The following is a 23926-nucleotide window of genomic DNA, read 5'->3' as shown; positions in this document are numbered from 1 at the left end:
TCTATAGTGAAAAGGGGGGAAAAAAATCTAGGGTGAAGGAAAGCTTCATCTTGGTGTCTCTGTTTTTCGAGCCAGGATTTCCCTGTGTAGCTTTGGCTGTCCTGCAGTCGCTTTGTAGACCAGGCTGGCCTTGAACTCAGTGATCCGCCTGCCTCTGCCTCCCTGAGTGCTGGGATTACAGGCGTGCGCCCCACACCCAGCTTCATCTTGGTCTCTTTACCCAGCCTCAAGTGGAGCCGGTCCCATACAACAGTCAAACATTAGTTCACAGAAATAAGGCCTATAGGGCACACTCACCCTTTCAACTGTACAACAATTGGTAAACAATTAGCCGCCCCACACAGTCCAGATCATACCTAGTTAGTTATTCACGTGTACTTTATTGGGCCGAAACGACTACAAACTCAAGATAATTCTAATGAAAGCCATGCTAAACTCTTAGTGAATGCACGTATGTTCTGCAGTGCGTCAGAGTCGATGTGTGACTGAAGCCTTTGCTCATTCCTCAGGCTTTTAAAAAAAAGCAGTAAGCGCCTCTGTGAGATAACTGGCATCCGAAGACCAAGCTGGGAAACAGGAACCGTGTGCGCATGCGTAGTTCCGGGGCCCCGAGAAACGCAACCGAAATCCCCTGCTCGAGACCTGTCCGACCAGCCGCCATTTGTGGTCTCTGAACACCCACGCGTGACACCTACATAGCCCAGACCTAGAAAGGGGTCCCGTCCTTCCTCTTCGACCAGCTCTTGCACGGAGATCTTCAGGCTGGGATAGATCCTCAAGGCGGGTCACGCTCACCCATTAGCCACACCCCCTAACGGCCATATTGCGTCTGATTGGCTGGAAGCGCTTTAATCCCGCCCATTTGGGCCAAAGCCAACAGCCACGTAGGCTTTTTAGGCGTCTTGCCCCCGAGAGCGGAAGTTGCGCAAATACTCGCGAGCGCTGCGGCGGCGCCGTGCGGTTGTGTACATATATATCTACACCCATACACTGGATTCGGCTGCAGCGCGGGGGCGGCACACGGCATTGGAAGGCGCCGGAAGTGTCCGTGTCGAGGGGCGGCGGGAGAGGGGCCACCAAGGCAAGTAAGTCAGTCAGAGGAGCTCGGCTCAGCGGCGAGACTCGCATCCGCCGCGTCCGGAGCCCCCGGCTAGCAGCCGGGCTTTTCTCTTCGGCCAGACATGGACTTCAGGGAAATCCTCTTGATCGCTTCCAAAGGACAAGGTGTCAACCATGTACCGGTGAGTCTCCGGGGTTGCTTTAAGAAACCGGGGCGTCAAGTTCGTGGGAGTAGGTGGAACTTCTCGGCGAGCGCCTGTCGGCCTCGAGGAGACCTGAACTACGCCCTCTTCTGGAGTTTATGCTCTGATTTGAATACAGAGGAGGGCCTGGGGGTGCGAAAAGGGAGTTTTCTTGGGGGCTCGTTTCTCCAGCTTACGCGTCCTGGAAGATGGGCTTTGCGGCTTTGGGGTGGTGGTGGGGGGAGCGATTTAGAGTTGCGCAAAGTGGGTGAGTGAGCCACGCCTGGCCGAGCGCTGTCTATTAGTTTTTAAACGCCTGGCTTTCAAATAAACTTCAGCCCCTAAATTGAGGCCCAGTATCCTCAGGAAGTTCGGGGGGGACTTTAAGGACGTTTCCTGATGGCCTTGTGGATCTTTTTAGCGGGCCTGGTATGGATTTTCGCCTGAGTGTTTAGTGATTTCTTGAAAGAGTTCTCTGGTTCGTGGCCCCACCCACTGAGCCAAAGATGTTATCCCCCTGCCAAGGAGGTGCCTTGTGTTGGGAGTGAAAAGTTCAGAGTATTGCTGGAAAGCCGTAGACAATTGTGAGGTGACCATATGGGCTGCGTGTGTGTGGTAGACATTTTATTTACCTAAGGTGCGTGAGGTCCTCGGATCTATCGATCTCCTGTGCGAGCTGGGTGGGCAAAGCCGATTTCAGCTTTCGTTTCCTTGTGGACTTCCAGATTTGTAGGCTCCGTTTGCTAAGTAGATGCGTCAGTTCGGTGAAATTCTCAGAGGTAAATGCTGAGGTCTGACGTCTGGTTTCCGGGGTTATAGCTGTTTTGCATAAACTAATCATTTCTGGATCACCAGAAGGTACCCACGAAAGAGCTATAAACCGATGCATCACGTTGTGGTATCTGCAGTTTGGTCAGTGAAGTGTCCAACTCAAAACACCTCTTTTCTTTCTTTCTTTCTTTCTTTCTTTCTTTCTTTCTTTCTTTCTTTCTTTTTGTTTTTGTTTTTGAGACAGGGTTTCTCTGTGTAACCTTGTCTGTCCTGGACTCAGAAATCCGCCAACCTCTGCCTCCCAAGTACTGGGATTAAAGGTGTGTGCCACCATTGCCTGGAACCAAAAACACCTCTTAGAGTCAGTCAGTCAACTGGAATTTGAGATCTCACTTGGACTTGGCATTTCCTAGTTTTGTATACTGCAGTACTTTTTCCCCTCCCTTGCCACTTCTTGTCAAATCCTGCTCATTTTTTTTTACTCTTTTGAATATATCGATCCAAAATAATGAGTAAAAGGTAGTTATGCTTACATATGTCTGTGCATATACATACATACACACACACACACATATTTCCCACCTTGATAATAAGCACTCAGAGTAAGATTCCTCTTAAGTCACGTCTCATAAGCCTTGCAGGTTGAAGCTGTGGGCTCAAGCCTTTGAAACCCGGAGCAGCAATACTTCATGTATTTGTAGATTATGGAGTCAAGTCAGTGTTAGGTCTAATAACCACTCATATTTGCATAATTGGGTCTGCATTTCATCCTAGATCTTCTTGGATTTTGAGAATAGTTACAAAAAAAAATACTAGCTTTAATGTGCAAGAATTGTCTTGTGGAAGAATCAGAACCAGATTTAAAAAGCCAATAGCTGGTTGGGTGTGGTGGCTCATACCTTTAATACCAACACTTACAGAGGCAGAGGCAGGTGGAGCTCATGAGTCTGAGGCCAGCTTGGTCTACATAGTGAGTTCCAGGACAGTCAGAACTATGTAGAGAGACCCTATCTCAAAAAACTAAAAGAGAGAGGCAGAGGGAGAGAAAGTATTAAAAGCCAATAACTGCTAGGGGAAAGGCAAACAAACAATCCTAAAGCAGAAGATTTCAAAATACAAGATATTTCAGAGTGCTTGTGTTATTGGTTGCTCTGTTATTGTACTAACAGGGAGTAAAGAAAGGTAAATTGGTGAAGTAATTTAGAATTTAATAGTTGAATAACAGATACATTTTATGAATCATCCTTCCCTTCTCCTAACAGAGTTAGTAAACAGGTTTGAATAATTAACTTGAGCTAATGATCAGTTTACATCATTAACTTTTTTTTTCAAGACAGGGTTTCTTTGTGTAGCCCTGGCTGTCCTGGACTCACTTTGTAGACCAGGCTGTCCTGGAACTCACAGACATCCACCTGCCTCTGCCTCCTGAGCACTGGGATTAAAGGCGTGCACCGCCACACCCAGCTTCTTTATATTTTACATGAAATGAAAGGGATTTAAAAAATTGGAACAAAATAAGCTAAATAATACCAAATTTAATCCATGATCTCGCCTAAGCTGATCCATCTATCCAGTTTAATTTTATCAGCTCAAAATAATTTAAATACTGATAAGCACAGAGTACTAACAAATTCCCGTTCCATGCTTTATATTTAACATACATTAGTATTGCATATGGGCGTTGCTTTCTTTTTTGTTTTTTGAGACAGTGTTTCTCTGTGTAACCTTGGCCGTCCTGGACTCTCTTTTTTGAGCAGGCTGGCCTGGAACTCACAGAGATCCACTTGTATCTGCCTCCCAAGTGCTGGGATTAAAGGAATGTGACACCACGCCCTCCACCATGCCCTCGTGTGTTGCTTTCATGTTATTGCTTTCTCTGTGATGAGTTTGGGCCAGGGCCTCTCATGTAAGGCAAGTGAGTGCGCTGCCACTGAGCTTTCACTTGTAGGCTCTATCCTCAAGTCTCTTATATGTTCCTGAAAAATAAGACTGTCTCCAAATTTGTATTTCCTGTATTCAAATGTTTCTTTTACTTAAACAGATGACAATGCACCAATTATAATGTATTTTTACAAAATGCATACCTTATCAGCTCCTGTAGCCTGTGGGCCACTAAAAGCCTGTGCTTGTAGCACTTGGGAGGGACAGGCAGGACAGCAGGCGTTCAGGACCATCCTTAGCTACAAGACAGTAGCAAGTCAGCCAACGCTATGTACATAAATACTCAAAATATCTCTAAATAAATAAATACTACCATCTAACTCAAGAAGCTCAGGTGCCGCGTGGAGACAGACAGACAGACAGACAGACACAGAGAGATCCTCTGAGTTTAAATAGGGTGGCATGCATGAGCATGGGTGAGGCACAGGCAGTGTGCCAGAGGTACACCACCAGAGACATTATTCTCCCTCTCTCCTGTTGCTGTGATAAGACACCATGACCACAGCACCTTATAGAAGGGTTACTGAGGGCTTACAGCTTTAGATCCCATGCCCATCGAGGCAGAAAGGACAGCAACAGGCAGGCAGCCATAGTGCTACAGTGGTAGCTCCTATCTTGGTCCACAAGCAGGAAGCAGAGAGCTAACTGGGAATTGTTATCTCATGAAACCCCCAAATCCAACCCCAATGACACACCTCTAACAAGTCCACACCTCTTCATTCTTCCCAAACAGTTCTGCCAGCTGGGGACTAAATACACAAATATGTGAGCCCATGGAAGCCGCCGTCATTTCACACTACCACGGGTCTCGCGGCCCCTCCCCCACACATCATGTTGGGAATGTCAAGTACATTGTGTGGGTCTTGCACATACAGCTTGAAGATTCTTTTTGTACAGGATTTTTAAACAATTCTTTATTTTATGCATATGGCTGTTTTGCCTTCATGTGTTTGTGCACTGTGCACATACAGAGCCTCAGAGTCCAGAAGAGGGCATGAGATCCCTTGGCACTGGCATTACAGAGCGCTGTGAGCCTCAGTGTGAGTACTGGGACTCAACCTGGGTCCTTTGCAGGCGAATGAAGTGTTCTTAGCCACTGAGCACCTTGGAGTGTCTCTGCATTGACTTTAGCCCGTGGTATGACGACAAGTATGGAATTTTCCACTTGTGTTGTCCTGTTGTTAGAGGGGTCAGAGTTTGTGTTGGGTGTTTTCAGGTTCTTGGCCTCTTATTCAAAGAGTTGAAAATAAAGGCACACACACATTTGCAAAAAAACCAACAACAACAGCACCAACAACACAATAATTTTATTTGGAGCAAAGCAAAAGTACAGATTAAGACAGTACTTGACAACACAGGAATAAAGATACTCAGTGTCCCAGTCAGCGCCTGGGGAAGAGTGGCCTGGTATATTATGGGTACAGTTAGAGAGCTCCTTATTTTGATTGACAGATAGGTTATATAATCATTTCTCTACTGTGCATGTCCCTCCCCATAAGGCATCAGATTTTAATCCTGTGCACCTCCCAATTATACACAGGCGTTAGATGGTAACTAGAGATTCTCCCTAAAAGGGAGGATGCAGTCTTTCTTTGCTGTGCATGCACCCAAAACCAGGTTCAAGCCTCATTGGCCCTTCTAATTGTCAGCCCTATTAAGCCAGAGATACGCTTGAATAGAAAGTATAAATTTGATTGTTACCAGGGACTGGAGAAGTACACCATTATTTCAGAGATGAGAGAGCGTGTAACCCATGCCAGTGGGGAGTTGGATAGCTTTGAGGTCGCTAGGTCCGTTGTTTGGGGTGGCTAAGTATGAGTGCAAAGTATGTACCAGTAAAGGAACCGGGCTGCTGAGTACCTTTCCTTAAGGGTTTGTGAGTAACCCCAAACTAAATGGGGACTCCCAAACTAAACTGTCTTCTGTGCTTTTACCTGACTTCATTATCAAGCCTTAAAACATTTCAGATTTTGGAGCATGTTGGGTTCTGGATTTTTGGATTAAGGATGCCTAGTTTGTACTAACATGTCCCTCATTGCTTTTGTATTTAAATGAAACAGTCATCTTGATGTTTTAGTTAAAACAAAGGTAGGATTGCATCATGTGTGGAAGTATTAGGCATACACTCTTTTCTCAGTGGAATTCCTAATACAAAAATAACAGCTGATCAGGGTGATGCAACCAGTCTTTGTCGCTGCCCTTTTTCTTTTCTTTTTCTTTCTTTTTCTTTTTTTTATAGAGAGGGTCTTACTATGTAGCCCTGGTTGCCCTGTGGAACTCATTATGTAGACCAGGCTAGCCTCAAACTCTCAGCTATCTGTCAATCTCTGCCTCCCAAGTGCTGGGATTGTAATGGTTCCTGGTAAAGAATGGCATGGACTAACACACGTTTTTGCTGAGGTAGTGATGGCTCTGTGGAAATTGGCTTTTCGCCTTCCACTAGGGCTGACTGACCATCCCTGCTATCCCAGACAGCCGCTCCCTGGTGCAGAGCAGTACTTCTGAACCTGTGCTGCCTGGAGGAGGTCTTTGGAACTGCTGCTCCCCCCTTGCCCACAGGGGTTCCTTGTCTCTCTTCCCCGAACACCTTAGAGAATCTCTAAGTAATGGTGATAGCAGTTAGCATCATTGTGCTGAGCCGGTGCCAGGGACTGTTCTAAGCACTTCATGTGTCAGTTAATTTAGTCACCATGATGAACATATGGAGGAGATTTTATTTTAAAGGCTGAAGCCTAGTGAGGTGTGAAGAAATTGCCTAAGGCCACACAGCGAATTGTGGGATCTAATCCTACAGGCTGCTCAGAGTCCCTGCTCCTGACTGCGGCCCTCTGTTGAGTGAGAGAACTCAGCATCTTCATAGACAAAGCTCAGCCTCCTTGCCTCAAGCTCTTGTGTAGCACAGCTTTCAGCAATAATACTGTTGCCTTTTTTTTTTATGACATTCTTAATATAAAGATGGAGAGGAAATACCAGCAGCATATAAAAACCAGTGGACTCTATGGCCAGCCACCTGAAGGGGCCCATCTGTCTCATCTTGTCTGATTTCTGAAGCAAGCAGGATTGAACCTGGTAGTCCATGGATGGAAACTGCTAGATGGGTTCTACAAATTGTCAGCGTAGTTACTCTCCCAAAGGGGAAAGGAGAAGAGCATAGAGGTCAGTGTAGACCTGTCTGGGGTAGACGCGCATAGAGATTAGCGAATTCCATTTAAGATTCAAGTGTGAGCTGGCAAAAAGGGTTGGAGTTAAATAGAAAGTAAAGTGTACAAATATGTTTGTTTGGTCCTGAGTCAGAAGACAGGCCTTCACATGGATTCATCTGCAAAGCCTAAGCCTAAGCACCAGGAAACCCAGTTAGCCCCCTGTAAGGCCATTCCTAAGAAAGATCTGTGATTTTATGCCAGATTTGAATGATGCACTAAGGATGAACCAGGGCCTTCAGCATGCCAACAAATATGCTACCATTGAGCTGTGCCCCAACCCTAATCAGGTGTTTTACAAACCGCTAACAGTTGATGTTGGCATTAAACACCATAGCCAGCACAAATGTTTTATTCCCACTGCCCTTTTCCCACCCCGCTGAGCTAGCTTAATGCAAAGAGCTGTCTCCCTGCCTTTGTTCCCTGACTCCCTGACTAATGTATCACCCTGTTTAAGGCTGTGGTGTGGATTAAAGTTAAGAATGTATTATTTGACTGCTCTAACCAATAATAAGTGATGTAAAATCATCAGAAAATGTGTATTTTCTACAATCACAAGAGTCTTGATTCTCCTAAGGAGCCGCTGGGGGTGGGGTGGGGAGGAACATGCTGGCTGCCACTGGGCACACTTGCTTGTCAAGGTTTCCAGACTGCATGCTGCTGCTTACTCCCATCTTGACAGGCTGGCTTCCACAGAAGGAGTGTTTTTAAATAGCTTCATGTTTTCTCGGCCTGTTGGCTTTAGAATTACACATCTTGGCAAACTCTCTGGTGCTATATTAAAGGACAGAAGTGCCACCATTGTGGGCCATTCTTCAGAGTCCAGAAGTGTGAGGTGATTGGCTTTGCAGGTTGATAAGATGGCTATGCTTAGGATACAAGAAACATGTCCAGCCAGGCGCGGTGGTGCACACCCGGAAGCCCAGCACTCGGGAGGCAGAGGCAGGTGGGCCGCTGTGAGTTCAAGGCCAGCCTGGTCTACAAAGCAAGTGAGGATAGCCAAGGCCACACAGAAAAACCCTGTCTCGAAAAACCAAAAAAGAAAGAAAGAAACCTGTCCAGCTGCTTTTCATGAAGCCCAGACAGTGAAGCAGCCTGATGTCTTGAATCAAAAGTCAGAATTGCTGGGTACATCATGGTGTGCTGCTGCCATGGCCAGGTATAGCCATCTGATGGAGGGGACGTGCCAAATGACTCCTCTGCCTTAAAGAGAACACAAAGTGCTCTAACCTCAGTCTTTCCACACCCAGCTTTTTGTCTTTGTTTACTTTTCTCTCCCCCCCTCCCCAGACAGGTTACTCTGTGTAGCCTTGGCTGTCCTGGACTCACTTTGTAGACCAGGCTGTTCTTGAACTCTCAGTGGTCTGCCTGCCTCTGCCTCCCGAGTGCGTGCACACTACCCTCTTGGACGGGGCCTTTGACATTTCGGATGACAGAGTGGTTGGTGTCATCCATAAACTCCACACACACTTGCCCAACACTTTGGTTACTCTAGCCAGCAGCTCTGTTTTTGTTTTTTAAACATTGTTTTCTACCATGAGTTGGGGGGAAATCTTATGAAATCTTCCATCAAAACATATTTAGGAAGGACCAGGCGTGGTGGCGCACACCTTTAATCCCAGCACTCAGGAGGCAGAGGCAGGTGGGTCTTTATGGGTTCAAGGCCAGCCTGGTCTACAGAGGGAGTCCAGGACAGCCAAGGCTACACAGAGAAACCCTGTCTTGAAAAACAAAACAAAACATTTTGGTCTGCTCATAGCCCTTTTTGGAAAGGTCAAGTGAGCTTAGTGCTAAGATATGTAATCATACCCAAGAGAAATTTAAACATGCACCCGCCTGCCTAAAATGTCATGGCAGCATTTTTTATGAAGCCAAAGAATGGAAATTGGCCAGATAAGTAATATGCTGAGTTATCTGTATCCTGCAGTGTATTCAGCTATTGAAGGAATGAGCTCCTGGCGGATGCAACACTAGCCTTGAAGCCGCTATGTTCACTGAGAGGCCAACTGCAAAGGACTGCTCTGTGCGATGGGGTTATCCAGAGAAACAGACAGGCAGGAGTGATTTGAGGGGGTTATTTGTAGGGCTGGCAAGTCCACAAATTGTATGGAAAGCAGGCAGTCTTGAGTTACGCCCTCATCCTGAGGTAGTTTCTTATCTGCTGACCCCAGCGCTGTTCTGAAGTCACCACACTAGGCAGGGGATTACTGCAGATGTTAATTGCAGGAGTAAAATTCTTCCAGGCAGCAGAAGCTAAGCACCTGGCTAAATAGCGTGGTTCCTCAGCCAAGTGAGCACCCAAGGTTGACAATCATGGCCACATTGGTAAGATTTCATTCCCATTAAATGTATAGACAAATGCACAGCAATAGAAAGTTCACTGGTGGTTGCAAGCAGTTTCTTCTTGACATGGTTACAATATTCTGAAAACCAGTAATGATTGCTCTGGAACTCTGCATATACCAGAAGTCACTTAAATTGTGCGGTGCTGCCTGTGAGCTGTGTCTTAGTACACTTGAGTCAGGTGTCATAGTCGTGGTAGTATTTTGAAGCAAAGAGCTCTCCATTCAGTTTACAAAGATGTCAACTAATTATAGGATCTAATTATGTCATAGCCTGGGTGACTGGAAAATAATTGGTGCTGTCTTGGGGTTTCTAAGTCAGGGATGAGTCAGTCTTCACTGCCATCCATCATGCGGGATTTTCAGGTTGGATGAGGCCTGTTTTCTTGGCCAGCTGCTTTTTTAGTTGACTAATTTAGTTGGAACTCGAGCTTGTTTCAAAATACATTGTACTTGTCAGCCCTGTAGTAAGCAGATCTTTGGCTTTTCTCCAAGGCTGTCATACATGGGATGAGAGAGCATTAGGGTTTATAAACTGCTGGCTTCTCCCACAGAGATAGGTTTTACTCCAACACAGACACAGATTCAGTAGATAAAATGGGTGTCTCTTACATAACAGAAAGGGCTGGCACGTGTGAGGCTCTGGGTTTCTTCTGCTCTGTGATTAAAAAAGAAAAGTTCCTATTTCATAAATTATGTCCCATGGTCCCAGACAGGAGAATTAGTTCTGTTTATCATGTTTCTTCAATAGTAGATACTTAAGAATTAAAGTATTTTTCTTTCAGGGGGTCAAATCATTATTCTTGTTTTAGTCATTTTCTATATGCAGTTACTTAAAAACTGAAGTCTAGAAAAACATCTGTGTCTGGCCAGTATTTATGATCTTGGTAATTCGGAAACCAGTCTAAAGGAGCTTATGTAGCAAATTAATCTTTTTTTTTTCCTTTTTTGTTTTGTTTTGTTTTGTTTTTGTTTTTGTTTTTTGAGACAGGGTTTCTCTGTATAACCTTGTCTGTCCAGGACTCACTTTGTCGGCCAGGCTGGCCTCGAACTCACAGTGATCCCATGGGCCTTTGCCTCCCCAGTGTTGGGATTAAAGGAGTGCATCACCACGCCCAGTACAAATTAATCTTTAATAAATTTAAATGCTACATGTAGAGATTACAGAGAACTAGGCCCTTTGTTTAGATTTCTTGTTTTTCTTTCCCTTCCACTTCCCTTCCTTTCCTCGTTGTCTCTCTACATTTCCTGCAGTATTGGGGCTTGAACTCAAGCAGTCTACCACTGAGCCACACAGCCCGGCAGCCTGGCTGTTCTGACAAGGGATCACATCCAAAGACCTAGGACTGTGTGATCCAGCTGGAATACACACCTCTAATCCCTCTGGCTGGAATATAGACACACCCTTAGTCCTAAGCAGTCTCTAATTGAGGGACTGACAAAGTGACGGATTGGAGAATTATTTCACAGAATGAGTCAGGGATAGGATATTCCCAATGAGGGGGGCACTGCTTACGAGCAGCACAGAGAGTGTGTTAGACAGTACAGTACAGAGGAGGAGAGTGCGATGCAGGGATACAATAGAGCAATTCACAGAGACTTGGAGAGAAGCCAAGTTGAATCAGTCAGCTTGGAGAGGAGTTCGAACCAGAACAACTGAGTTGAACCAGCCATCGAGCGAGTTGAGAACGAGAGGGTGAGTCTTAAAGGCTGACAGCATTCTAGGCCCAGGTTAGCAGAGAGAGGCTGGAAGCTGAAGCCTTCAGGGTCTGGGCTTGCAGAAGATGAGGTTATATAGAGGCTAGATGCTTCCAGGCCTAGGGATAGTTAGATAGAAATGCTCTGGGCTCAGCCCAAGCCGTGGATTAGTAAAGCTCGGGTATGGCTCTCAGCTCATTGCTCACATCTGAGAAAATTAAAAACAACATTTACACCGTAGACTATATATATTTTAAGTTGAATTGGTTATAGCTTTTATTCTGCTTTTGTTTTTAGAAAAGGTATAGCTTGGCAGTGGGGCCTCCCAAGAAAGACCCAAAAGTTAAAGGTGTCCAGTCGGCAGCCGTGAAAGCATTCCTCAGGCGGAAAGAAGAGGAGCTCAGACAAAAAGGTATGTGTTTGTACTTTTGTCAGTCTCAGTTCCTGCTGCCAAACCAGTGTGTGGCTGTAGAAACATCCTAACAGCTTAGTAATTTGGGGGTGATGTATGCATGTCTCTGGGTTAACTTTATGGAAATACACACAAACATATGTGTGCACGTGCGTTCCTAGGTTGGTTAGTTGTATTGTTTTATCTAACCTCATCCTACCCACCCGCCCCCCAAGGCTTTTGATAATCACTTGTCCTCTCAAGTATTCGGCAAGCTGAGGCAACATCATTCCTTGAGCTCAGGAGCTTCAGAGCAGTAGGGGCAATACAGCAAGGCCTCGTCTCTTGAGGAAGGTGGGGGAGGTGAGAAGGCATGGTGTAGCAGCCATTTACCTGGCCGTAGCATGTCTCCATTCTTCCCCTGGCTCTGGCATTGGTGTAGGTGTCCACTGACTCATTCTTAACAACTTCAGTGGGTGTCCCGTTGACTTGGTGTATTTCTGAGCTGTTTTGTACATTTAAAGCAAAACCAAGTCCCTGACCTGCTTAGTCATAAAGAGACGCTCATCTGCGACCCACTTGTGTAGAAATTACTCAGTTTTGTTAGATGACTTCCTCATTTGATTTCTAGAGATCTGGAATCTGTAACTCCACAGTGTGCTTTGTGGACTGGTATCGCATGAGCAGCTGCTGTCTTGAATCTGCTGAAATAATGTGCTTTTGTTTTATTCCTTTCAGCCTTGGAAGAGAAAAAGAGGAAAGAAGAACTAGTGAAAAAGCGAATTGAGCTCAAACATGACAAAAAAGCAAGAGCTATGGCCAAGAGGACAAAGGACAATTTTCATGGTTACGATGGGATTCCTATTGAGGAAAAGACAAAGAAGAGGCAGGCAGTGGAAAGCCACCTGACCCAGGGAGCTGACCAGGACTGGGACATGGAGGAGGAGGAGTTCCTGGACTACGGCGAAGCAGAGTTGGAACAGGACTATGAGGAGGAGCAAGAGCCTCCCAAAGTAGAAAGCAAACCAAAGGCCCCCCTTAGAGGCGCCCCGCCACCCATGAACTTCACTGATCTGCTGAGGCTCGCAGAGAAGAAGCAATTTGAACCAGTGGAGATCAAGGCAGTGAGGAAAGCAGAAGATAGGCCCATGACTGCAGAGGAACTTAGGGAGCGGGAGTTTCTTGAACGAAAGCATAGGAAAAAGAAGCCTGAAACCGATGCCAAACTACCTCCATCTGTGCCCAAAAGGGCACCGTCTCAGAAGGACATCATGGGCACAAAGCCCAGCAGAGGTGCTGGAGACAGGCAGCTTTCTTCCAAAGGATTGCCCTCTCCTCATGCTGAGAAGAAAGTCAGGCCCGGCACAGCCAATGAGAAACAAGCAGTGTTGTCTTCATCCAGATCCACACCAGGAGAGAGGACCAAGGCAGTGTCTGCCAGTAGCTCCCAAAGCTCGCTTCGGGAGGGCCACAACAGACCTGTCTTCAATGGGGCTGGAAAGCCCCGCCCCAGCACCTGTTCACCAAGTGTCCCAAAGACTTCTGCTACCGGGACTCAGAAATCTGCTTCTGAGCACAAAGCCAAAAAATCTCTTCCTTCTCATCCCGGCCATTCTAAGCCTGGGCCCACAGGTCTCTCCCACAACAAAGCAAAGATTCCAGGTGTCCGACAGCCAGGCGGCAACTTTGGCTCAGCTCCTGGGCGACCTAGCCCAGGGGCAGCTCAGCCCTCAGTTAGTTCTAGCCCTGTGCCCAGGCGCCAGAATGGCAGCTCCAGCTCAGGGCCTGAGCAGTCCGTCAGTGGGAACAGAAAGCTGGCCAGCAATTCACACGCCTCCGGGCGAACAGTCAATGGCACGAGTGGCCCTGGACGACCTGCAAGCAGCTCAAGTGGCCCTGGACGACCAGTCACTGGGTCTACTGGTTCTGGGAGACCTATGGGCAGTGCTGGAGGCCCTGGACGGCCTGTAAGCAGCCCGCATGACCTTCGACAACCAATGAAAAGCCTAGGCTCCTCTGGGCGGTCAGTCAGTGGCCCTGGGAGAGCCATAAGTGGCTCCGGTCCTGCTGGGCGAACTGTCAGTTCAGGTCCAGGAAGACCCGTGAGCAACTTAGGACCTGGACGACCAGTTAGTAGCCCAGGCCTCCCCGCAAAGCCCAAGTGCACTGTTGTCTCAGAAACTATTTCTTCAAAGAATATTATTAGTCGGTCAAGCAATGGACAGATAAATGGAATGAAGCCTCCTCTGCCTGGCTACAGAAATGTCCAAGGTAAAACTGAGCCTCATTCTTATTTATTTTTTGTTTTGTTTGTTTTTCGAGACAGGGTTTCTCTGTGTAATAGCTCTGGCTGTCCTGAAACTCGCTCTGTAGTCCAGGCTGGCCTCAAACTCACAAAGATCCACCTGCCTCTGCCTCCCAAGTGCTGGGATTAAAGGCATGCGCCACCACTGCCTGGCTAACTGAGCCTCATTCTGAAGAGTATTTATTACTAGGCCATTGGGAAAAGCACGTAGCTTTCTGTAACCAGAAGCCCCATGACCACTTCATACCCTTGTAATGCCCAATTGCTGAGAATAGGAAAGAGGCTGGTCAGCATCCGCCACTCACACCGCCACCGCCACCCCCACCTTGTTCTCTCACGTGCAGTAGACTTGGCTTTGTGGTTTGTGAGAGAAGGCTGGTGGGTCCATGGGTAGAGTAATGGTTTACATGAAGGCTAAGACTTAAAGATGAGAGGGCAATTATGAGCCTCCAGCCTTTGCTGCAGTGTCAGTCAGCATATGCTTGTCAAACACCTGTCCTGTAACAGCAGCTGCTTTAGACTATTCTGAAGAGACCTGTCACTGGTGCTTTAGGAATGTGCCATCTCAAAGTCCTGGAAGGCCACGCCAGCTGCTTCCTGTGGATCCTGCAGGCTGCGTGGGCACTTGTTAAAGCCCTTGTTAGCATCCAGGGAAAATACAAAGAGAAACCAATGGCAAAATCCCTTGCTTTACATTTCACAGGCTAGAAAGTGGCTCTCACTGGTCTGTTGAGTTCCTGTCTTTTGCAAAAATTGTCCTGCTCTTGGTTTGTTTGTTGTTTTGGGTTTGTTTTTGGTGGGGGGAGGGAGGTTTAGGGTTTGTTTTGTTTAGACAAGATAACCATGTTGACCTGGAGCTTGCTGTGTAGCTGAAGGTGACCTCTGATGTCCCATCCCCTGCCTCTACCTCCCGAGTGCCGGGATTACATGTGTGCAGCCCCACTGCTCTGTTGCAGTGCTGGGATCCAAGCCCAGGGCTTCACATGTCCTGGCAAGCTTTCTGCTGAGCTACATCCCCATGGCATTCTTTTTTCAATTTTTATCCGTCACTAGGCAAAAATAGGGTAATAAATGAATGTTTCATGGTGTCATGCTTTTAACAATCTTTGAACAGTTATAAGTCTGAAAATGTTTTATACTTGGGATTATTTTCTTTACTAAGGTATGGTCTTCCTATGTTGCCCAGAGCTTCTTCAAACTGCTGGCTCAAGCTTTCAAGCCCAAATAGCAGAAGCTACAGGCATGTGAGGGCTTTGAATTTAAGTGAAATGACAGGAAAAAATAGGGAACTACCTTTGATGTGTTTATTTGGTAGAATTAAATACTAATGATTCTTTGCTAGTTTGTAACTTGAATCAGTTTCAGACATTTTACTGATCTTATTTTTTCTTTTTTCTTTTTTTTTGGGGGGGGGTAAGAGGGTGGGGAGGCAGGGACAGGGTTTCTCTGTAGCCTTGGCTGTCCTGGACTTGCTCTGTAGACCACACTAGCCTCAAACTCACAGCGATTCACCTGCCTCTGCCTCCCAAGTACTGGGATGAAATGCGTGCGCCACCACACCCAGCTTAAGGCTGCCATCTTATTGTCAGTTTCTCTGAATCCCAAGTGACGTAGTCACCTGTAGGAAGTATTTCGCCATACGGTATTCTTAAAAGCCATGGCTTTTGTTCTTAGGTCCTCAAAGGCCCTTCCCTACTGGCTATAAAAGGCATCGAGAATATGAAGATGATGATGATGATGAATATGACCCAGAAATGGATGATTTCATTGAAGATGAAGGAGAACCTCAGGAAGAAATATCCAAGCACATTCGAGAAATCTTTGGCTATGACCGAAAAAAGTAAGTTGAAGATTTACCTAAATATAAACGTAGAAACATTAGCAGTAGAGTCATTGAATGCTTACGTAGAGCCTTTGGATTGGGCAGAGGCAGGGGAGGGGTTCTAAAAAGACTTAGTCTTAGAGCATGTGCTGACTAGTTTTTAATGTCAGCTTGACACAGGAGCTTGAACTGAGAACACGCCCCTCATAGGTTGGCCTTTAGACAAGCCTGTGGTGCATTTTCTTGATGGACAGTTGATTTGGGAGGGCCTCAGCTCACTGTAGGCAGTGTCGCCCAAGGGCTGGTGCTCCCAGTTCCTCTAAGAAAGCAGATTGAGCTAAGTGGTGGTGGCACAGGCCTCTAATCCCAGCACTTAGGAGGCAGAGGCAGTTGGATCTCTGTGGGTTCCAGGACAGCCTGGTCTACAGAGTGAGTTCCAGGCTAGCCAAGGCTACACAGAGAAAACCTATCTGGAAAAGCTAAAAAAGGAAAAGGGAGGGGGGAGCTTGGAGAGATGGCTCAGGGGTTAAGAGCACTGGCTCTTCTTCCAAAGGTCCTGAGTTCAGTTCCCGGTAACTACATGGTGGCTCACAACCATCTATAACGAGATCTGTGCCCTCTTCTGGTGTGCAGGCAAAATATTGTATCCATAATAAATAAATAAAATCTTTTTTAAAAAGGCTCTATGATAAAATAAACCCTTTCCTCCTGGGGTTAGTTTTGGTCACAGCAGTAGAAATCTTAACTAAGATAGGGCACTTGATAATTTCTAATGAATTCAGAGTAGTTTATGATGTTATTTGTATGTAGTATCTTTATTTAACAGATAGGGAATGAAGCAGGTTCACGTAGAAATACATAGGCTTTGAAGTCAGAAAGTCATTCACGAGCCACAGTAAATAAGTCATTCTGATCTGACGCCTGCTTTTCTTTGGTGTGATGTTTTGCTACCCAAGAATGTGGCCCTGGCCGGTGTGGGGCCATCACTGTCATTGATGTGCTTAGGAGCTTATTACAGCTTCAGGCTCTGCGCCGGGCACGGTGGCGCTGCACGCCTTCAATCCCAGCACTCGGGAGGCAGAGGCAGGAGGATCACTGTGAGTTTGAGGCCAGCCTGGTCTACAAAGCGAGTCTAGGACAGCCAGGGCTACACAGAGAAACCCTGTCTCAGAAAAAAACAAAACAAAACAAAACAAAAAACCCTGCAGGCTGTCAGGCCCCACTTTAGTCCTACTGAATGAAAATCTATTTTATAAAGTCCCCAGGTAAGGGTGTGTGTATTTAAAAGTTTGTGAACCATTAAAGTAAAAAAAGAAAGAAAGAAAAAGACCAGGACTTGAAATAACGCTTCACCACATCCTAATGAAGTAAAATTTTCAGACAACACTTTGGAAGACTCAGGTGAAGTTTTATGTGTGTAAGATGAGACCCATCACATTTCCTATGACAATCTGATTGCTCATCTTTAGATCCCCTCTAGAAACTGGGCCATCAGAAAAGCATTAACAAGAGACACACAGAACATCCGGGACACTTAGCACAGTGGGAGGAGCAGCCAGGTGTTGTGAGCTCAGGGCAGGCTGAGAAGCAGCAGCACTGTCTGTTAGCCTTGCGCCATGCCATTAACTTGCCTGCCTCAGTTTTCTGTTGAGAAGCTCTCATCTCCCAGTGGTCATGAAGGTGTAATGAGATTAATATATATATATATATATATATATATATAATTTCAAGTTGTGCTTTCAGGATTATAGTTACTAATTGTATCTGGTTGAGGAAGCCTTGTTGGGTTGAGTGCTGCGTTCAGGAAGAGTTGCTTTGTGAGCACCTAAGACTCGTTTAATGTCTTTACTGCAAAACTATCTTATACCTAGTGTCTGGCTTCCTCCCAAACAAGGCAGGAGCGATCCAAAAACTGAGTGCTTTAGTTGTAAGCAGGTTTGGTTTTGTTTTTTTGTTTTTTTAATGAGAGGATTTAGCTCTTTAAGAAAACTGTTGCTGTTTGTCACGATTGTTATTTAAAGAACCAAGTATGTATTGCATGAAAACATGACCTTTTCCTTAGTTTAAATAAGCTCCAAGGTAACAAGACCAAAAAAAAAAAACTGAATTTCTGTTCACTTATTTTGCTTTCTTTCCAGATATAAAGATGAGAGTGACTATGCCTTACGTTACATGGAGAGCAGTTGGAAGGAGCAGCAGAAGGAAGAAGCCAAGAGGTGAGCATGGGACTTGGTACATTATGTCAAAAATGCCCAAAAGGCCTGCATGGGGCTGTGCACGGCCTGGCTGAGAGAGCCTTACAGACCCCCTGCCTGGCTACGGTTTCCCCATTTGTGAAATGAGAACACATTGCTTGACTCTCTTAAGCACTGTAAGGATTCTGACACTCTGTATCCCAGGTGCTTACAGTGTCTCAGGTGAAATGTGCAGTAAAGTTAGAAGCCTCCCTGAGTCTGCCGTAGCCGTGTGGTGTCCACGCCTTTACTCCCAGCACTCAGGGAGGCAAAGGCAAAAAATAAAAGATTCCCTCCACCTTGTTTGGCTGCATGGTCATAAGCTCCTGAGCGCTGCTTCGGTAGGGGTAATAAATGAATGCTTTGCTTAGAGTACTAATAATGACAAGTCCCTATTCTAGAAGAATATTTCACCTCAGTCCCAACACAAAGCACGAAACAGCTTTCTTTTCTCTTGATCCCTCCTATAGATAAAATGTCAAAATAAGGATTAAGAGCAGAATAATCTGGACTACTACTAGGGATTGTGTACTTTGTGTGTGTGCGTGTGTAGGGCACTTCTCTTCTGTCTTTATGTGGGTGCCAAGGAGCACACGCAGATCACGAGCGCTCTCTTTAAGTGTTTTTGAGAAGGATAGAAGGACGGCTCTGGTTAAGGAGGACAGCTGTTCTTGTGGAGGTCCAGTTCAGTTCCCAACACCCATACCAGTAGCCCAGAACTACCTTTAACACCATAGAATCTGCCCTCTTTTGGCCTAGACAGGCACCTACACTGACATGCACATATGGACACATTTTTGAAACAGGGTTTCTCTATGTCGCCCTGGCTGTCCTAGAACTCAGTATATAGAGGAGTCTGGCCTCACGCTCACAGGGACCAGTTTCCTAAGTGCTGGGATTAAAGCGGTACGCCACCGTGCATGGCCTCACAATTTTTTTGTTTTGCTTTGTTTTTCGAGACAAGGTTTCTCTTGCAGTCTTGGCTGTCCTGGACTCGCTTTCTAAACCAGGCTGTCCTCGAACTCAGAGATCTGCCTGCCTCTGCCTTCCAAGTGCTGGGATTAAAGGCGCGCACCACCACACCTTGCTACAATTTTTTTAAAGAATTAATATTTGATTACTTTAAATGTGTATATTAAGAGTTTTGTCATTCTTGCTGTGAAACCTTCAGATTTTTGTCTAGGGTCCTGTTTTAAACTGTGTATATGAATTGAGTATGCATATGTCTCTCTCTATGAGTGGGTATGTATGTGTTCCTGTGTGTGAGTGTGGATGTATATGTCCCTGTTATATTAATTTGTACCTGTTCAGCCTACAAAGCCAATAACTGACACAGAGTCTGAAATGTACTTTAAAGCTGTTAGCACTATGCACTGGGCAGAATCTAAACGAATACAAATCTTCTAGTAAACTAAACAGACTACTGTAAACCTCATAACATACATATATCCCAAGCACTTGCCACTGTGATCCTTGGGCCGTTTCTCTTCCCCATTTGTCGTCCTCCACTGCCAGCTGTCTTCCCCTCTCCACTGTCAATCTTGGGTCTGCCCTCTCCAGGAAGTCCTGCCTTCCACTTCCTGCCCTTCTGCCCAGCTGATTGGCTAAACAGTGCTATATTGACATTTGTTACATCCACTCAAGACATTCCTTCACAGTCCCTCTGTATGTGTGTATATGTCCCTTTGTATGAGTGTGTATGTATATGTCCCTCTGTATGAGTGTGTATATGTATATGTCCCTGTGCATGAGTGTGTATATGTATATGTCCCTGTGCATGAGTGTGTGTATGTATATGTCCCTGTGCATGAGTGTGTGTATGTATATGTCCCTGTGCATGAGTGTGTGTATGTATATGTCCCTGTGCATGAGTGTGTGTATGTATATGTCCCTGTGCATGAGTGTGTATATGTATATGTCCCTGTGCATGAGCACACTCATTAGCACAGTCCTCATGGAAGTCCCAGTTGAGATGCCAGTCTTGCTTTTTAAAGTTGTAATTTCATGCATATTAACAAATATCCTTTAAACAATTTCTCCATAGTTTAAGACTAGGTATGCAGGAGGACTTAGAGGAAATGAGGCGGGAAGAGGAAGAAATGAAGCGTCGAAAGGCCAAGAAGCTGAAGCGACATTAGCTGCTGCTGTTGAGTTTCTGAATTCTGGGACACTGCTGCAAGGATTTCCTGCCTTCAGATGGAACAAGCCCTTCTCAGTTTAGATTCCCACGTGGCCGCTGGAGGAAGGACTGCATACTGTCCAGGCTACTGTTTTGAGTCAGAGTGGACTCTGTCATGCAATGCTATAATGCTGGCCGTGTGCTCTGTGCAGGGTCACCTTCCACAGGCGCTGGCTGTGAACCTGATGAGCTGTGCGCGCTGATGTGGGGGCACCCGCAGCCAGCTGCTCTTTGTTGCTCTTTTGCTACTGTAAAAGGGGAGATGGGTGTGTGAGTAGGTACTACTCAGATCCCAGTCAGACTAGTCCTTCTGAAGGGCCTGGCCCTTCCGTGAGTGCTGCCAGCAATAAAGTGACCTGTCTCAGTCTATGTTTGAATTGAAAACCCAGGAAAGAGTAAGCTTTATACATGGATCTCATCCTTACGACTTTGACTTACAAAATAGAATGAAATATATTGTATTCAGCATTATCTGTGAATTGGATGCTAAGCATTCCTAATTTATATTAGATAATAAAATTTTTTAAAGTTCAAATACAAATTTTGCCAGAACAAGAATATTCTTTTCCAGGATGCCGTTCAGGCCTCCTGTCACATTGACTTAGTGGGAAATAGGTCAGGGCCTTACTGTTGTGTTGATTGGGTTTCTCTGTTGTTTAATTCCTTTTTATATTAAAGATGGTTATTCAGATATTAGATTTGAAAGAGTAATAGTTTAAAAATCAACAAGTAACGTGTGTTGTGGCCCCCTCTCCTTTTTTCTCCCCATTAAAAAGCTATTTGGGACCCCAAAGTGCCCCTGTACCTCTTGATGTTAATTAACATTGCATTTTTAGCTTAAATTCCTTAGAAAATGTTAATGACCAAAAAACCAAAAACTAAATACTTAGTGTATCAGGAGTATCACCTTTTCTGTTGTCCATATTGCACTTTTGTCTCAAACTATGCACTGTGACTGAGCTGAGAAACCTTAAGTTCTCTCCTGCTCCCAGTCAGACCTACAGCCCTTACGTCACTTCAGCCAGAGGCCATCCAGGCTGATCTGTGCTCTGGCTGGAAGGAAGCCATGTCCAAGGACAGCCAGCAACAGAAAATGAAACAGGACGCTAGAGACTCGAGTGTGGAGGGTTGGGAGTGGCCAGAATTCGGTTTGTGGGACAATTCCACAGTGAGTCTGGCTGTCTTAAGCTGTTAAGCCATGAGGGGTAGGGAGCTGGGAGAGGCTGTCCTACAAAAAAAGAAAAAAGAAAGAAAGAAAGAAAAGAAAACCTCTTACTTTTCAACAGGTCCAGACTTTATTTGTATTTTGTCCATGGTGTTCATTCTTTAAGCTTGAATATTATGAGTGATCATTTTTAGCCTTCCTTTGTGGGACCACTTGAACCCAGACCTTAAAACTAACTCAGTTTGAATTGAGTTTCAAACTTTGAAAGTGCAAGGATTTAATGTTTAGAGGCATTAGAACTCTCACACTCCACGTAGACCTTTATGGACTAGTAGCAGAGAGCCTATTAACTTCCCGCTCCCTGTCCCATCCCTTATTTAAAGGGAGTAACCTTTCCACTTGGTGAAGTAGGTTGGGAACATTATTGCATCCCTTGTGTCTCCTCCTCCTTCTGGATTGTTCTAGGGTGACCTTTTTCTCAGTAGTCACACTCAGGAATCTGTCATTGCAGCCCAGGTTTGTGGTGGCTGAAAGTTTACTGTACCCAGTTACAGGGTGCAGCTGTCTGCACAAAAAGGAGCCATTTGTGCTAGATGAATGTTTGAGAACTTGGTAAGTCAGGCTGGAATGTTTGCTGTAGCTGAATGCACAGAGCGCATTCTGTAAAAGATGTGCATCAACTTCTATACAAGTATGCTTGTGTGACTCACTGAGAAAACACAGGAAAGAATGATTGTAAGTCCAAATCCTGTCTTCCATTTTGCTATTCTGTATTCCCTGACCACCTTTAAAAAAAAAAGAAAGCCTTTGAAGAAAGAGGGGCAGGCTATTATTTCTTTCAAGGTTTACAAATTAAGTGCTTGATTTTTAATGTGTTCTCTTTGCTGTTTTGAGTTTGGGATTTTGATTCAATATTTGAAGATGTGCCTTTTATCGGGTAATGTTAATTCTGGAATGTAGTGATGTTTCACAATTGTGATGGTACATGATGGTGGGTGTGGCGTCCTCTAACAAAGATGTGACAAGAAAGTAGTTTTCATAAAACTCAAGGCTCTGATTGCACAGTCCCACTTGCTAAAGCAAAGGACACCTTCTTCTAAAGCTACTTCAGAACTGGCCTTTGTATCTTCTCTAAGCGATGTATGCAGTCACATCCATTTGGAGGCAGGGTACCACATGTCCTAGGCAGCCCTACATGTGTGCCATGAGAAAGTTCAAAGACTGTAACCAAGTCTACGGGAACTCAAAATTTCATTTTTGTAATGGTAAGCCCCAAGATTTTCTCCAAGAAATAAATTATTTTGTATTTTATAACTGAAAAGCAACTAGTAGTACGTTTCTGAGATATAGCAGGAGACCAAAACATTTTTGGAAAGAGAATAACTATATAAAGAGAGACTGGTGGTTTTATTTTCAGTGTGCTGATTAGACTATTTATTTTGTGAGTGGATGTGATATGCCTATTCAGGTGTTTAGTGTATGATTTAAGAGTGGAATATAGATTTTCTTTGGAGTTATTAAATCCATAATGTCTTTTACATAATAGACAAATCAAATGTAAAAGCAACTTCAACATAGCTTAGCTTGTTTTCTGGTGCTGTTGATCTGCAGAAGAATATACTTTTGCACATACAGGTGAATGTTTTGCAATTTATGTATACAAGAAATTGTAGGTATTAAAATATTTTATTGATATTTGTACTGGTTTTCATTTATTGATCAAAAGTTGAAGCTATTCCTTGTCACCTGGAACCCGTGCTAGCTGAACACCTCTGTAAGCTTGTTAGGGCCTGGGGTCAGGCGTGCCCCTTGCATGCACCTGCGCCTTGCCCCTTATATACTTGTAACTGGTCAGCCTTCCACTGACTTCTCTTCCACCACCACCTAGAGTGCCATTGTATTCTCAGACACCAAGTTTAAAAAAAAAAAAAAAAAAACTAAACTAAAAGCAAAAGGCTGGAGAGTTAGCTCAGCGGTTAAGAGCACTTGTTATGCTTGCAAAGGACTCAGTTTCAATACCCAGCACTCTCTTGGTGGCTCGCAACCATCCAGGGGGCTCTGACACCCTCTTCTAATCTCCACAAGTACCAGGTATGCAAGCAAAACAGTCAAAACATAAGTACATGAAAGAAAAAAAAGAAAGTGGTTAGAGCAATGCAGTCTAGCTTTGTGACTCAGGGTTTTGAAGGCTTATTCAAATGGAAGAGAAACAGCAGAGCCGGTATATAATCTCTTGTCAGATATCATTTCAGATCTCTAACAGGAGTCTGAGGAGCAGAAGTGGCTCAGTGGTTAAAGTGTGCTCACTATACAATCATGAGCATAGCATGTAAGCCCAGCTCCAAGAGTGGCTGGACAGGATCACCAGCACTTGCCGGGTTCTAGCCTATCCTGGAAAACAAAAGGCTCCAGGTCAGGAACACAACGGCCTGGAAGGAACAGGCAGAGAGAGAGAGGACACCCCATACCTCTGTGCACTCACAGACACATGACATGCGTGTGTGGACAGATGGGTGGGTGACACTGAAAAGATGAGCCCTTAGGGATGTACGTGAGGCTGGTGGACACACCCATGGAACAGAGAACACAGAGGACTGGACCCACTACCGTGTGCTGGGTCTAGGTCATGTGAGAAAC

The 23926-nt window shown here is 45.2% G+C and overlaps 1 protein-coding gene across 1 annotated transcript; it reads left to right on the top strand.

The window, feature by feature from the left end:
- Positions 1-930: 930 nt before the first annotated feature.
- Positions 931-22984, top strand: SPTY2D1 (SPT2 chromatin protein domain containing 1). Its single transcript, XM_084774151.1, has 6 exons — positions 931-1241; positions 11491-11605; positions 12323-13855; positions 15564-15729; positions 17850-17927; positions 19990-22984. Exons 1-6 carry the CDS (start codon positions 1182-1184, stop codon positions 20081-20083), a joined length of 2046 nt encoding a protein of 681 aa, XP_084630277.1. The 5' UTR covers positions 931-1181; the 3' UTR covers positions 20084-22984.
- The last annotated feature ends 942 nt before the right edge of the window (positions 22985-23926 follow it).

Source organism: Acomys minous (genome assembly GCF_964271855.1).
Source record: "Acomys minous genome assembly, chromosome: 2".
In the NCBI taxonomy this organism is placed as follows: Eukaryota; Metazoa; Chordata; class Mammalia; order Rodentia; family Muridae; genus Acomys; species Acomys minous.
The sequence above is the reverse complement of the archived record's forward strand: the minus strand, read 5'-3'. Positions and strand labels throughout refer to the sequence as shown.